This window comes from Gracilinanus agilis, chromosome 2 (assembly GCF_016433145.1).
Source record: "Gracilinanus agilis isolate LMUSP501 chromosome 2, AgileGrace, whole genome shotgun sequence".
Classification (NCBI taxonomy): domain Eukaryota; kingdom Metazoa; phylum Chordata; class Mammalia; order Didelphimorphia; family Didelphidae; genus Gracilinanus; species Gracilinanus agilis.
This window is the reverse complement of record NC_058131.1, coordinates 434,754,571-434,771,687: the sequence shown is the minus strand read 5'-3', so window position 1 is coordinate 434,771,687 and position 17,117 is coordinate 434,754,571. Positions and strand designations below refer to the sequence as shown.

General features: G+C 38.4%; 2 gene segments (V, D, J or C); both read right to left on the bottom strand.

Moving 5' to 3' along the window:
* LOC123233919 overlaps positions 1-5,218 on the bottom strand; it is a 28,625-nt gene extending 23,407 nt beyond the window's left edge. Inside the window, 3 exon segments of the V gene segment in view lie at positions 94-166; positions 4,751-5,074; positions 5,173-5,218. Of these exon segments, the coding sequence occupies positions 94-166; positions 4,751-5,074; positions 5,173-5,218 (443 nt within the window).
* Positions 5,219-10,882: 5,664 nt separating this feature from the next.
* LOC123235730 lies at positions 10,883-11,236 on the bottom strand. The segment is given in 2 exon segments: positions 10,883-11,094; positions 11,191-11,236. Coding segments are annotated over 2 exon segments (258 nt in total).
* Between the last annotated feature and the right edge of the window lie 5,881 nt (positions 11,237-17,117).

Genomic DNA, 17,117 nt, shown 5'->3' with positions numbered 1-17,117 from the left:
GAAGAATTGAAGAGAACTGCTGTGTATGTCTCAAAAGGACATGCAGAGAAAACAGCAGAAACTAATGATTTATTGGAAACAATACAATAGGACCTGAAATCTTTATGTGATGAAATAGATAAAGAGGAAAGACTCATGATACTACACCAATACCACTTGCCTCTCTCTGAGAATCTAATTATTAATCCTTGACCTACCACTTCTGTGAGAAGAAGGGACACGTAATGAAGAATTGTAGAAATCTATTCCAGGCAATCAGGAATAATAATAAAAATAATAAAAATAATAAAAATAATAATAATAATAATATAGAATAATAATACTTTCAGGAACAACAACTATTGGAATAATAGCAATAATACTTTCATAACTTGCAATTTCAGGAATGATAATTCTAGGAACCTAAATCAGGCATATAACTCAAACCAAATGACCCTATAACAATATATTTTAAGTGGAGCTCATCTATGAACTACTCAGGGTTATCCCTCCATGTGGGGCAGGATGTGGTGTCCCATAAATTCTATTGCTTTTGTTGTTTTGTTGCTATTAACCCTTTTCAGTTTTGTCTCCCCCAAATAGCAAAGAAGAAACAGATTTTGAATATAGTGCCTGGCTATCCCCTTACTTTATTTGTGCCATCTGGTATTTGACCCTGGACATGTGCCTTTGTGGAAGTCCATAACAACTTGTATTGATAATTTGGAAAACTTGTATTTTGTGTATTTGGTATTTTCTTTGTACCTATATTACCTAGAAGGAAATCTGTATTGAATCGACTTGATTTGTATTTGGGGCTTTTTGTGAAGTTTTTGTATTTTCTTCAATGATTTTTTGCTTTTATATCTCCATTATTTTATCTTCATTTGCACTCACACTGTGGACCATGGCTAAGTTAAGGGGTAATGCATCTAAATTTTTGGGTAAGAACCTAAAGTGACAAGAATTGTAAGATATATTTTATATATATATATATAAGCATATATATATACACACACATATATATATATATATTGTCACTGATTATAAGATATATATATTTTTTGAAATTTTAGTACATTTTTTATAATGTGCAATTTAGCACACTTTTATAATTGCATGCATTTTTCTAAGCACATGTTATCTATCTAAATTGAAAGATTTTTTGATTACTAGGTTAGTGTAAGTTTACTCTGTTCCTTAGTTCTAACTGTAACTACCTGCCCAAAAACCTTAGACTGCTGAAACTGCCATTGGTATTTAACTAATATAGGACTTAATAAACATGTCTGATTTGAATTAATATGGGACTTAGTAAATATGTCTGATTCACAGAAATGGGATCAACAAAGGTGTACAGATTTCATCTACATAGTACCAAAGAAGCATGCTCTTAACCTGAATGATGCCAAAAGAGCACCCAGGTGAAAAAGAGAAACCAATTCTGCTGGAATTGCTGAGATCTCTACACCAATAAAAAAGGATTTGAACCTAGTGTGAGACTTGAGGTTGCAGTGCTTAACATATCTTAAGTGCTTAAGGTATCATCCTACCTTTTGAAATTTATATCAAGTACCTAAAAATTGGCTGTTCTGGCTTCATATTCTATCCCTGAGAAGAAATGAAGAAAGAAGAAATGATGAAATATCAGACCAATGAATAAAAATCTTGTCTCCTTTTCCTACCTTTCTTACTATGGTGGTTGACTGTGGTCCTGGCTGCTGAGTGGATAAGTGCATGATGTTGGACATGGATTACTTTAATTGGGCATTATTCAAAGACCTATTATGATTTTGTTTTGTTTTTTATTTAGAATTTTTCCATATAAAATTTATGATTTAATAGTTAGAAATTTTCTTCCAATAGTCATTTGGTTTTTTGTGCTATTTTTTCTGATGATTTTAGTTGTCAGTGATTCATATACCTCCTGCCTCAGCCATATATTCCTGTGTGATTTCTTTGTTTCTTTCTATCCTCCTTAGGGGGAATGTGTTTTGATTTATATGAAAATACTTTAAGTTATTTTATGCTGATCCAGGAACCTGAAAGAAATACCAATTGTGCAAGATTTGAACTTTGGGGGACGTTAATTCATTTTTTTTGTCAACAACTCATTTGTTTTGTTTAAATGCATTTATTTTATATATATTTGTGAAATAGGGGACTGCCCCCTGATTATTTTTATAAAAAAGCACCAAATATATGGTTTTCTTCTGTTGTAAAAATTGTTGCCATTTACTCCTTGTATTAATGTATATACCATTTATTTTATTATGATTACAAATTTATTTATGTTTGTCATGATCCATTGGAGGGACTGGTCTCACAAAGGATCACAGGGGAGAATGTGAATTTTAAAATGTCTAACCCTGGGAGACTACCTCTCCCAGTATCATCTACCCTAACTTTCTCAGACACATCCCACTTCCTTTGTAGAAGGTGTCTGAAGAAGGTATAAGAGAAAGCATGGAAATAATATCCATCAATACCTGCCGAAAGACCACTTTGCACAAAATCTTCATTCCAAATAGCAAAGGTAAAGACATCTCCTTTACTTGTTTTTGCCTACAAATGTCTTTGTATATAAGTTTTTAATTAGCGCAGGTTGATTCTGCTTAATCTTCAACTCCCAGCTTGAGGTGATGTTCTCAGATTGCCAGAAAGGTTGTCTTTGGTTCCTTGCAGCTATGAATTTAAAAGTAGTTAAGAGCAGTCCACAGAGCCAGCAGGAAAGATTGGTCCCACAGTGGGTTGGAGGGAAGCACAGTGGGAACAGTTTGACTGAACAAAGGCAGGCTGTGTTCCAGCCAGGGAAGGAGGAGGTCTAGTGCACCATGACAGTGAAAGTTCAGTCCAACTCAAGCCAGAAAAGTGAGTCTTGAGGCCCCACCTCTAGCAAAGGGCAGCAATAAGGTATCAAGGGGACCCAAGACTCCAAGTAGGCAGGACCCTAACAGGAACAAGACTTCAACTTAGCACAAGCAACCACTGAGGCCCTGTCCCTAGCATCAGTAAAGAAGGAGTCCCCAACCAGGCCCAAGCATCCAGCCCCCAACCCCCATAGTCTTCCCCTCTGCACAAGCCTTCCTCTTCAACTAGAACCCAAGGAATAAGAATTTGATAATATAAGAAGTCTGCTTGCACAGAAGGCTCAGATTCCCTGGAATCAGAGGGTCATGTTCCTCCCCATATACCTATGAACCTATTACAATATACACACTTTAGGATTAGAGTCAGATGGCAATGGATTCTCCCCATGTCCCAGATCAGAGGCAGGCAAACTTGACTGGATGGGAGGTGCAAGAGCAAGTGGAGTCCTCCTCCTCCTTCCCCCACACTGTAAGCAGTTGGAAACAGTTAACAGAATACTCTCAGAACTGGTTATGGAGGTTATTCAAACTTGGTAAATTCTGGGACAAGATGGTAAGTGGATAGAGATTAAACCCTTTGTGATGAGAACTTTCTTTGTCTAATTTATTGTCTCACAGGATAGAAATATATGAGTCAGGGTCTTCTTCAGATCACACCACAGGCTCTAGGACTCAGGCAGCTTCAGCCCCAGCTTAGATAAAATACTGGGCTTGATGAAAGAAAGGTAGTAAGTATAATCCCTAGTTAACTGGTTAAAACATACACACACACGGGAGGACCATATATATAACATAGACATAAACATAGACACATAAACACATTTACAAATACATACACACATACAAATATAGATTATATGTATGGATAAGTGTTAAATCCACCATCAACGTTTAACCCTAAATAAATAAAGCTAACTCAGGAACTGAAAGTTAAAAGGAATTTGTTCAACTTCCATAACCAGAGAATCATTGGGAGAACCTATAAATCTGGTTGTATCCTGCTTTTACAAACCAGAACAAGCATCTTCTGAATAAGGTCAAAGGTATTTTGATAAGATCACCAAAACTTTGAGAAATGGGGATCAGTGCTGCCTCGGCTCCTTCATAAGTGTTTGGTCCATGATTCAAATGAGAAGAGGCTGAGGAGCACATCCTCCCCTTCTTAGGTAGCTGCCTGAGAGGTAAAAGTTAAAAACTAGGTTTTAAAATGGTTCCCCCAGACTGACTCAGCACACTAGCTGGCTTTCCTACACAAACATGTTTCCTTGTGCTCAGTGAATATGAAAACACTACAGGATACATGTAGTAAATATTCAATAATTCCTGATTTGTCATGTAACTGTTTCTGTGCCTCATATTTGACAACAACAGAGAAATTAGAGTCACCACATGCAAAATATGTAAATGATTAAAAGAATACATCTCCTCTCTGTATCTGTGGGTATCAGAAAAAGGAAAGAAGGAGAGTCTGGCTCAGTGGATTGAGAGTCAGGCCCAGAGATGGGAGGTCCTGGGTTCAAATTTGACCTCAGACACTTCCTAGCTGTGTGACCCTGGGCAAGTCACTTAATCCCAATTGCCTAACCCTTACCACTCTTCTGCCTTAGAACCAATACCCTATATTCCAAGATGAAAGGAAAGGGTTTTAAAATAAATAAATTAGTAAATAAATAAATAAAATGTAAAAAAAGAAATAAGAAAGGGCATCAGAGACAAAAAGGAATTAAGACAAATGTTCACTGGGATTTGGGAGAAAATCATAGACCTTGAAAATAAACTTTTCAGCCTTATTCTTCACCTGTATTGTAACTGGGCTCCTTGTGCTCAGTGTTCTGGAGTTCCCTCTCTGTCATTCTCCACAAGAACTCTCTGAAGGAGGAGGTTTTTGTCTGCTCTCTCACTCCTCTCTCTCACTGTGTGTCTTGCACAGTAATACATGGCTGTGTCCTCAGCTTTCAGGGAATTCATCTGCAGATGCAGCAGGCTGTTGCCATTGTCCCTGGAGATGGTGAATCGGCCTTTCACAGAGTCTGCATAGTATGTGCTACTTCCACCAGTATCAATACGTGAGACCCACTCCAGCCCCTTCCCTGGAGCCTGGCGAACCCAACTCATGTAGTAGCTGCTGAAGGTGAATCCAGAAGCTTTGCAGGAGAGTTTCAAGGATCCTCCAGGCTGTCTCATGTCTCCCCCAGACTCCAAGAGCTGAATATCACAATGGACACCTGCAAACAAAGTCATTAGAGACAATAGTTACTCAGATCTATCACTTCAAAGACTTGTTTTCCTCCTCCAAACTCAAAGTAACAAAAATTAAAAGTACCTTGCAAAATAGTCAGAATGAAAATTCCTTGTAGGGCAAATCCCATGGTTTAGACTGTGCAGTGTCAGTCCTTAGGAGGGAAAGGCCACATGAGAAGAAGCTCCTCTCCCAGAGCAGCAGACACAGGTTTTGTGCTGGGTTCATGCCTAGAGGGAGGAGCCCAATTTGCATGTCTTCCTCTGTTTAATGGGTAGAAGAGCAGCTGCCTCCCATTGTGATGATTCCCCTCCCTGAGCTGCAGAAACATGAAACCCCCATTGTTTGTTCTAAAGCCCTGGGGAAGGCTCTTGACATGGGGAACCCAAATGTCATTGCTAGGACTCGGGGTCTATCCTCCATGACTCCAACCGATCCATTCTCAATACCAAGAGAATGTTCATTAGTTCTTTTTCTGCTCCTGATATTTTCTCAGTTGATCCCAGGAATATTTCTGATTAGGAATATACCTCACCCTTTATTTCATTTCTGATCTTCGGTAGGGATTGAATTGACCTCATGATTACATTTACTCTTTTTAGGATTTCTAGGTCTGCTCCTAGTTGTCTCTGCCAACTTACGGTGCCACTTTTTGCTTATTCTCTTTCCAACTGAATTTCATGTGCTTTATTGATCAGTCTGAAGTAGACAAAAACTCACAGTCCCAAGCATGTCCAGGAAGCCTGCAGGGAAGGAGAGAAAACCGTATTTTTGCTAGTCTCCTCTGAAAGATGTAGCTTCCCCAGGGACTCAGATATAGTCCTCCCTAGGGTTAAATTTATGGCAGGACATATTATCCCCTTCCCACTGATAAACCCTGGAATCCTGAGAAATTGCTAAAAGTATAAACAGTCTACCTCTGATTTATTGTTTGCTTGCTCTGCAGAATCTTGATATGGACACAAATATATGCTTTGTTCAAAACTAACAACCCTCTCCTTTGCTGTGCTTTCCTGTCTCTCTATAAATTCTGCACCTATCCCTTTGTTGGGCATGATTCCCCTCCGAGGCCACGCAGCTGGTCGGTAATAAAGATAATGACTCCTATAATTTGGACTTGTGGGTGTCTGCATTAGTTTCCTCTCCATAATAGATAGAGGCTCCAGTGAGATATTTCTAGCATGGAGCTAAGGAGCAGTCTGAGAGTGTATGCAGCACACCCATAGTACCCAAGGACATGAGTCAGAAACCCTGGGAAGTGAATGGAGTCTATCCAATGACTGTGCCTAGCTCTCATGACAAGAAAATCTCAGACCAAATTCTAATCAGTATGGAACCAGCTGCTGGTATGTCTGTCTGTCTGTTCTGCAGCTGACCAACAGCTGCACAAAAGTTCCTAGTGGGTAAAACACTCAGAAGAGAGAACCAGGGACTGAGAGAAAAATGAGTTCAGAGTTAAGGTCTAAGAGAAGGAGAACATAAGGAGAGAATAAAGACACAAAGGCAAAGAAAGTTCAGACTTGAAGTAGTCAGACATTGAGTTAGTTCTGGTGGGATAGAGCTTCACTGTAATGGAGCTCTGATGGTGAAGAGCTTAATGCTTAGCCTCTATACAGGTATTTTTATTGGGGTTACAACAGTATAGGGGGAAGGCAAAATGATAATTAGACAAGTGGTCTGATAACATTAACATTATGAGGTAATCATCAAGAGATACAAAATGCTGCATCCTAAAACAATAGATGTAGCTTGTTAAGTGTTACTAGATCAGGAACCCATATGACCTAAGGAACATTTATTTGATACATATGTTAATTGATTGTTATTGGTAAAATAAGGAGACTAAGATAACTCATCAGTTTTCCAGACTCTTACCTCAGGGAAGAGTTAGGAATTTGTCAAAGTCGAAGTTCAATTTTGCTCAAAGTTACAGAAACCAATCTTAAGAGTCAGCTCTTTGTATGCTCTTAAAATAATATCAAAATTAATGAGGCTGGACTCCTACGTATTCTGAAACTGGATCTAGAGGAGGCTGTTGGATGACCAGACCTGACATTAAAATTCCATAGCCCTGTTGCTGTAAAGAGACATCTTTCAGTAACTTTTGGGGGGAATTTGCGGGTGTAGGTTCAAAGGGTATAAATGTGTGAGAGTGAGTCCTGTACGTTTCTGTTGAGTCTTTGTTTTGTCCCTGTGTGCCTTGCCTGGGGATTAAACAAAGGCAAGGAGTTAGGGAGGAAGAGGCAGAAAGAGTTTAAGATGCATTTTCACTCCCTCCAGCTACTATTCCAAACTCTGGCTGTGTCTGCACCAGCAGCAGGCTTCTAAGCAAAAGAAAGACAATCTGAGTAGGAAGGTAGGAAGAGGGAAGAGATTTAAAAGGTGTAAGAAACCCAGTAAGCCTTATGAACAGCTCACCTCCCAATCCCCACTTGGAGAAAATAGTAGTTTTGCCCAGATGCTACAAAAGCATTTTGTTAGAAATTGAAGCCAAGGAGTCAGCTGGGTAGCTCAGTAGATTGAGAGTCAGGCCCAGAGATGGGTTCAAATCTGACCTCAGACACTTCCTAGCTGTATGACCTTGGGCAAGTCACTTAACCCCCATTGCCTAGCCTTTACCACTCTTCTGCCTTAGAATCAGTTCCCAGTATTAATTCTAAGATGGAAGGTAAAGGTTTAAAAAAATAAATTATTTAAATACATAAATTAAAAAAAAAAGAAATTGTAGCCAAATAAAGAGACAGTTGGGGGGGAATTTTTTTGGGGGGAAGACAGAGGGAGAGACTGAGAGAGAGAGAGAAAAAACAAAAGAAAGTGAGAAAAAGTGTCTGTGTGTGAGGGAGAGAGAGAGAGAAGAGATGAAAGAGAACAAGTATATGTGCTGCTCTTATAATTGGATCTTTGACGTAGGGATAATTTCTAAAATTGATGTATGCAGTTTTGAAAAATCCCAAATTATGCTGGAATTTCTCTGGAAAGGTTGCCCTAAAGAGATTCCTGTATGGTCCTATATTAGGCCTTCAGATGGCCTAGGGCCAGGAAATGATCCAGCCCTGATTTGTATTTACTCAATTCAGCACTTCTGTTCCTTATTTCAGATTTTGTAAAGTGTGATATTGCTAATTATTGCAAAATATGTAAGAATAACTGTGGGGATATGGACTCATAGGCTTTAAGGGATCATTAGAATGGGCGATTGATGAGCCTCATAGGATGAGAAAGATTTATTTGACGGTATGGAAATTTCTTTCTGGACTGCTGATAAGCAGAACTTTTCTGAGCTGTAATGGCTAAGACTTGTCTTCTAAGGGAAAAAAATGGCTTCTGGGGGCCAATGGCAATGAAGTACTCAAAGGATAGAGAAAGTCTTATGATAGTTAGAAATGCAATCCAGATCTCAACTTGGACTGGACCTCTTCTGATCATCTAGGCTTTTAATCCTTGAGTGACCCAATGATGTCATGAACCTGGGACAGCCTGAGTTTGTACATGAAATCATTCACTATATAACCCTTGAGACTTGAGGAAATCTTTTCCCTGTCTGCCTTCTCCTTTGTGACAAATTCCCATAATCAGCACATAATGTAAATTGTCAAATTAAAGTTTCCATTTCCCCAAACAACCTGTTAGGTTAATAATTGAAAATTATCAAAATGTCAGGGAATATACTTTGAGAAGTAGGTGAAATTTATTAATACATGCCTTGTATTTGTAGCCTTGATTTACCACAATTTAAGTTTGGATCTTGAATTTGGAAATATAACCCAGGGCTTTCTGATTTTCCTTCATGATCTGGAGTAAAGAATTTCATCTGTGAAATATTGTCACTCAGGTGGTTATAGCTGCTATGTAAATGTGGGCTTTGCAAAAGGATATTCTTTAACAGAAACATCACATGCCAACTCTGCAAACAACTTAGGAATCAAATTTCCTAATTAGATCAATTCCTGTCAGAAGATGATTTCTAGAGATGGAACCTGTTGGCTAAGATACCCAAATGTTAATGTTTAATATCAATTTCTATTGTACTAATTTTCTCTGCTTATATCTGTAGCTCTAGTTTTTGCCCCAGTCCTGGTTTCTATACTTCTGCCTTAGGTACTGACTGTCCCCCTTGTTTTCTATCTTCCAGTCAAGGGAAATAGTTGCTGGACCTGTCCTTCAGGTCTCCAAGCCTTCAGGTCCCCAGCTACTAGTACCCAGGCATTCAGAGTGGACATGCCCCTGAAGACCCTGTGCCCACAGCCCCTCCCTACCCCTCTCAGGGATTCTTAGCCCCTTATCAGCTATTAAGACACTAGAAATCATTAAGAAGTCTGAAACCATCGCCACTGTTCCCTTAGATATTTGGAGAAAGAGATGACATGGGACACTGTACCCCTATATTGTAGAAGTTTTTCAGGCAAACTATAGGCAGGAAAATTCTTTTGCTTACCTGACACTGAGTCAAAGGTTTGAATCCATTACTAGTAGAGGGGGAATTGAGATGGGAAAATGAAGTCTCCTGGCCCCAGGGTGTCACATAGATTTACATACTGGGAATGGGCTGGAGGGATCCTCCAGGGTCTTATAGGGGCTGAATGGAGGCACAAATGGGGGAATTGATATTCGTTAAAGTTCATTTATATGGTTGTCTATTGGCCAGGCTTACTTGCTGCAATGTGCCTGGGGAATTTCACTGTACAGCCTGGGGATGGGAGATCCTGGCTCTCTGGAGCCAGATAAACCCTGATATCACATGCAGAGAAAGGGGAGTCCAGGGCTTCCCTCACAGACCTTTCATTGGCTTATAAGGTCCGAGGGAATAATATACAGGAAACCAGAGCACCCTGATAAACCTTTTTTTGTAGGAAAAATTACTCTGTTCGAAAGGAGCCTGCCCTGCACATGCCCTCCCACATATGGCCCCTCCATCCTCAGTGCAGGTCTTGAGAAAGCCAAAACTCCAGCAAGGAACCCAGTTGGTGGCCTTGGTATTGGGACTCTTACTGTATTTCTCAGGAAGGGATTCAGGACAGAGTTTATGGTGCAACGAGTGGCAGAGAAATTGCCACCCTCACCAGCTGGGCCAAATAGAGGCATCTTTGTTTGACCCTGAGAAATTGGGTTCAGTGCTGCCTCCACTCCTTCATAAGTGTTTGACTGGTCCATGATTCAAATGAGAAGAGGATAGGGAGCATGTCCCCACCTTCTTAGATAGCTGCCTGAGAAGTAAAGGTTAAAAACAAGGTTATAAAAAGATTTACCCCAGACTGACTCAGCACACTAGCTGGCTTTCCTATACATATATGTTTCCTTGTGCTCAGTGCATATGAAAATGCTACAGGATCCATGTAATAAATGTTCAATAGTACATGATTTGTCATGTGACTCTTTCTATGTCTCATATTTGACAACTGCAGAGAAATTAGTCACCACATGCAAAATATGTATGATTACTCCTCTCTGTGCCTGTGGGTATCAGAAATAGGAAAAAGCAGCAGAAACAAAAAGGAATTAAGATAGAAAGAAATGTGTTCACTGGCATTTGAGAGAAAATCACAGACCTTGAAAATAAACTTGTCACCCTCATCTTCACATGTTATTGTAACTAGGCTCCTTGTACTGAACACTCCTGACTTCCCTCCCTATCATTCTCCACAAGAACTACCTGAAGGAGGAGGTTTTTGTCTGCTCTCTCACTCATCTCCCTCACTGTGTCTCTCGCATAGTAATACTTGGCTGTGTCCTCAGCTTTCAGGGAATTCATCTGCAGGTGCAGCAGGCTGTTGCCATTGTCCCTGGAGATGGTGAATCAGCCTTTCACAGAGTCTGCATAGTATGTGCTACTTCCACCAGTATCAATATGTGAGACCCACTCCAGCCCCTTCCCTGGAGCCTGGCGAACCCAACTCATGTAGTAGCTGCTGAAGATGAATCCAGAAGCTTTGCAGGAGAGTTTCAGGGATCCTCCAGGCTGTCTCATGTCTCCCCCAGACTCCAAGAGCTGAATATCACAATGGACACCTGCAAGCAAAGAGTCATTAGAGACAATAGACACACAAATCTAACATTTCAAAGACTATTTCCTTAGAAAAACAAAAAAATAAAAAACAGAACTACCTTGCAAAATAATCAGAATGAAAATTTTATTGAATCCAAATCCCATGATTCAGATCCTATAGTGTCAATCCTTTCAAGAGAAAGTCAACAAAAAGAACCTTCTCTCCCAGAGCTGTAGACTCAGGTTTTATGCTGGTTTTATGTCTAGAGGGAGGAGCTCAATTTGCATCACTTCCTCTTCTTAATGGGAGGAAGAATAGCAGCCTTGTACTGTGATGAATCCCCTTTTTGAGCTGTGTAAGAGGGTTGTTTAGGGAATGGGTCCAGATGGGCCAGATAGGGCCAGTATCAAAGATGAACAGGTTTGGGAAGGTCAACCAAGGCCAGTGCAGGCAGGGCCTTACTCTGAGATGACTCACACAGACCACTCAGTAAAGGGGATAGATGTTGTATTTATTTTAACCAGCAAAATGGGAATTTTGGGTAACCATAACACTAAATCGGGGCAGCTGAGTGGCTCAGTGGATTGAGAGCCAGGCCTAGAGACTGGAGGTCCTAGGTTTAAGTCCAGCCTCGGACACTTCCAGCTGTGTGACCTTGGGCAAGTCACTTGACCCCTACTGCCCACCCTTACCACTCCTGGGCCAAGGACGGTCCCTAGCCCAGATGAAAAAAGGAGGAGGGTTGGGCGTGGGGCTAGCAACCCCACCCTGTAAAAACTACATCTGCTAAAGAAACTGCAACCTAAAGTAGGGGCTGCTGGGCTAGCTCAGTGGATTGAGAGCCAGGCCTGTCTTCAAAGAATTTGAGCTATACTGATTCTTTCCTAACTATCTGAAAGATCCAAGTCCCTAGTCTAGATAAGCCTATATTAAACCAGCCCCCCTTGGATGGTAATAGGGAGTTAATGGTCTATGTCAGTTATCAGGGTCCAGGGTGAAATCTTGGATCCACAAGGACCCAGACCTGATCTTAGAGACAGATGGTTCAGGATCACACCAGGAAACTCAGTAGATCACAGCAAGCAGGAGGTAAGCAGGTAGGATAGTAAATCAAGGTAGTACAGGGAAGTATAGCCACCAAGGAAAAGTAGCTAGTCCCTTCAGGTCAACCTAGAGAAAAGACTCACCTCAAAACCCAGTTAACTGTTTGAGCCCACTACTCCATTTTAGAATATTTTCCCTGCATCTGCATCTACCTGCAGAACAACCTCATATGCTCAAATCCTCTTCCTTAAAACAGCTGCAGAGGCAATAAACCCCCAGAGTTACTTCTAAAGCCATGGGAAAGGTTGGTGACACTGAGAATCCAAGTATCAATGCTAGGACTCAGCGTCTTTCCTCTTTCATTTCAAATGATCCATTCCCAATATGAAGAGATTGCTCATTAGTTCTTTCTGTGTTCTGGATATTTTCTGAGTTGATACCATTACCATTTCTGATTAGGAATGCATCCCAACCTTTCTGTCAGTTTTGATCTTCAGCAGAACTGAATCTATCTTATGATTTCATTTCTTCATTTCTGGATTTCTAGGTCGTCTCCTTATTGTCTCTTCCTATTTGTGGTGCTATTTTTTGCTTATTCTCTTTGGAAGTGCATTTCCTGCGGCTTATTGATCAATGCCAAACTAGTCAAACTGCAATTGACTAGTATGTGGGAAAATTCATCTGGAAGAAAAACTGTGAAGAATCTCAATGGAAATATCAGGGAAGTTAAGGAGGAAAGGAGACTATCAGTGCCAGATTTCATAGTATATTACAAAATAATAGGATCAAAAACATTTCATAATGCTTAGAAAAGAAATTGATAAGACTAATTATAAGCTTTTCACACAAAGTCAGATCTAAACAATTGGGAAGTTATTAATTTCTCTTGGGTAGACTAAGCTAAATAAAAATAACAATTCTATTTACATTAATTTGTTTATTCAATGCAATACCAATCAAACTACCAAACAGTATTTTTAAGAACTAGAAAAAATAAGCAATGGAAAAAAATTGTGAAGGAAAATGGCCTAACAGTACTAGATCTCAAACTGTACTATAAAGCAGCAATCACCAATAATCTATCACTGCCTAAGAAATAAAATAGTTTATCAATGTAACATATTAGATATTCAATATGCAAGGGTAAATGACCTTAACAACCCAGTGTTTGATTAACAGAAATATCCCAGCTTTTGGATTAAGAACTCACTCTTTAACAAAAACTGCTAGGAAAAATGGAAAACAATGTGGTAGAAACTAGGCATAGACCATTATCGCATAGCCTATGCCAAGATAAGGTCAAAATGTACATATTATTTAGATATAATAAGTGATATCATAGCTGTTTGCCTGGCAGATCTTTAGAGAAGGGAAGGATTTAAGCTTAGGTATAAGCAAATATATATAGTAGCATGAAGTTCAGTCAAAGCAAAGGTTCAAACTTCTGCAGAAAAGATTCTCTAAGGAGAGGGAGGGTTAACAGCAATGCAGATCAAACCCTGTGCTTTGAAATCCTTTGCTTTTCACCAGTTAACATATAGAATATAGCAAAGTATATACCAATCCTGTGCTTTCCATGCTTGATATGGACCACCTTGTGCTTTCTTTGTGTCTTCATCCCAGTTGATAAGAGCTTGCCTGACATTCAAAGTCTATAGAGGACAGTACCAGAGATATCTTGTGGGTTGACAGGTGATTAAGTTAAGCAGGACACAGGAAGGAACTTAACACATACACACTGGGGATCTTTGCAATTAAGGGAAGTTCTCTGCAACTAATGAAAATTCCCCAACCCTGCATGTCCCCCTCTTTCTATTTTTTGCCCTAAAATTTACCTTATGACATTTAGACACTGCCATCTGAAAGAGTACCTACCTCCTCAAAGTGCATTTCCCAGGTTTTTAGCCTGTGATACCCTGAAATGCCTATGGGAGGAACATTCTGAGGCAAGGAGGAGAGTTTCCAAAAATGACAGACATTCCCCTAGACCCTCAAAAAATCTAGGGACCTTAATACCTGCAATTGCCCAGACCAGACCTAGCTTTTGCATCAAATAAAACTGCACTTTCTACCATGGACAGAGGTGGAGTCTTATTCTTGGGATAGATTCAGCACTTATCATTCTGATGCCATAACATCACTGTTTAATAAAAACTTTGAAAATGCAAAACCAGAGGGGTAGAGACAAGATGGCAGATTAGGCACAGTAAAAGCTGAAAACACTCTAAGAATTCTCTCAAACAAAGCTTAAATTAGTGCCTCAAAATAACAGGAGTTGCAAAACAGACAAGATGAAGTGAAGGAGCTCTTCTGAGGAAAACAACTTGAGAGGTAGGCAGAGAGCACTGATTTTCATGGGATAAGGGGAACTAGAAGTAAAATTGCCCAAAGAGAAGTGCAGACCAATCATTTTCTGCTTCTTGCACCTGGTTCTGAACCTGGGCATAGGCTAACTTCAGGATCCCTGAACCCTACCTAAGCCAACAGCAGAGTATCAATTGAGCTTCAACTGAGATTTAAAAAAAAAAAGTAGGAGTAGTGATCATGATCCCAGACAATGCTAAAGCAAAAATAGGTCTGATTAAAAGAAACTGATAGAAAGAGATAAGGTAGGTAACTACATCTTAATAAATGGCAGTATAGAGAATGAAGTAATGTCAGTACTTAACATATATGCACTAAATGGCATGGCATAGCCTCCAGATTTTTAAAGGACAGCCAAAAGGAAGTTAAGAAGGAAATAGACAGTAAAAGTATAGTAATGGGGAGCTCAATCTTCCCCTATCAGAACCAGATAAATCTAACCAAAAAATAAGTAAGAAAAGTAAAGGAAGTGAAAGAAATTTTAGAAAAGTTAAATTATATATATATATATATATACATATATGTGTGTGTGTGTGTGTGTAATTGAATAGGGATAAAAAGAAATATACCTTTTTTTTAGCATGACACAGTACATACACAAAAAAATGGTCATGTACTAGAACATAAAAACATTACAATCAATTGCAGAAAAGCAAAAATAATGAACAAAACTTTTTCAGATCATAATGCAATAAAATTATAATCAAGAAGGGTTCATGGACAGGCAAATAAAAAATTAATTGGAAACTAAATAATCCAATTTTTTGAAATGGGTGGTTCAAAGAACAAATCATAGAAACAGTCCCTAACTTAATTAAAGAAAAAGTTAACTAAAAGACAACATATCAAAATTTAGATACAGTCAAAGCAGTACTTAGAGGGAAATGTATATGACTGAATGCTTAGATTAGTAAATTAGAGAAAAGGCACACCAATGAATTGGGCATGGAACTAAAAATAATTTTTAAAAGAACAAATTAACTCCCCTCCCCCAGTTAAAGACTGGGAAAATCTAAAACTAAAGGAAGAAATTAATAAAAAAATAAATCAAGAGAACTATAGAAATACTACATAAGACAGGGAGTTGGTTCTATTAAAAAAAACACAAGTAAAATAGATAAAGCATTGATGAAAATAGGAATGAAGAAAATCAAAATACCCGTGTCAAAAATGAAGAGGGTGAATTCACCTCCAGAGAAGAGGAAATTAAAGTAATCATTAGGATCTATTTGGTCCAATTATATAACAATAAATCTGACATTCTAGGTGATGAATTTTTACAAAAATAGAAATTTCCTATATTAATTAAAGAGGAAATCATATACATAAATAATCCCATTTCTGAAAAAGAAATTGAAAAAGTCATCAATGAACCTAAAAAATTCTCAGGACAAGATGAATTCACAAATGAATTATATCAAATATTTAAAGAACAATTAATTACAATATTATATAAACATTTGGCAAAATAAGCAAATAATGGATCTTACTAAATTATTTTATGATACCAATATGATGCTAATATTTAAGAAGAAAGACCAAAAAAAGAGAAAGAAAATTAGGTCAATTTCCTTAATGAACATTGATGCAAAAATCTTAAATAAGATACTCTCAAAGACACTACAGCAATATATCACAAGAATTATTCACTATGACCAGATGGGATTATACCAGGAATTTAATATTATACCAGACTAATTTAATATTAGGAAACCTATCAGCATAACTGACCATATCAATAACCAAAGTAACAGAAATCTTATGATTATTTCAATATATGCATGGAATGCCTTTGACAAAATATGATGCCCATTCCTATTAAAAACACTAAAAAGGAAAGCAATAAAAGGACTTTTAATAAGTAGCATCTAAAACCATCAGTAAATAACATTTGCAAGGCAGATAAGTTAGGAGCCTTCCTAATAAGATTAGAAGTAAAGAAAGGATATCCATTATCATCACTATTATCTGATATTGTGCTAGAAAGCTACCTTTAGCAATAAGTAAAGAAAAATAAATTAAAGGAGTTTGTTACAATTAAAAATGATAAAGACTTATATAATAATATAAATTAGTATTTTAATTAAAGCCATGGCCATGCTGGTAAAATCATTAGACCACGAGCCGGTAAGAATTCAAAACTGCCGCCTCCATTTTGTTACCTCCGTGCGCTCAGGTAGCTAAAGAGGGCTTACTTTCGGATTTCCTCTCATTTAAACTGTTCTCTGCATGGTGACGCAGGTGTCCCCATGCCCAAAGAACCGGAACCAGAAACCCGTTGGACCACAGGAAATGTAGATTGATAGTTCCCACATGTCCATAGAAAATATATATACTTTTAGATGGCATCTCCCAAATTCCAATTTTACGGTTAAGTAGGCAATGAGAAAACTTAACTATCACTGTTTGCAAATAATATGATGTATACTTAGAACATCCTCAAGAATCAACTGAACAACTGTTTGAAATAATAAACAATCTTGACTAAATTGCAAGATACAAATAAACCCACACAAATCATCGGCATTTCTATGTATTTCTATTTTTAAAATTTTATTTATTTAGAATATTTTTCCTTGGTAACATGATTCATCATTTTTCCCATCCCTCTTCCTTCCCTCTCCCTGAGCTGATAAG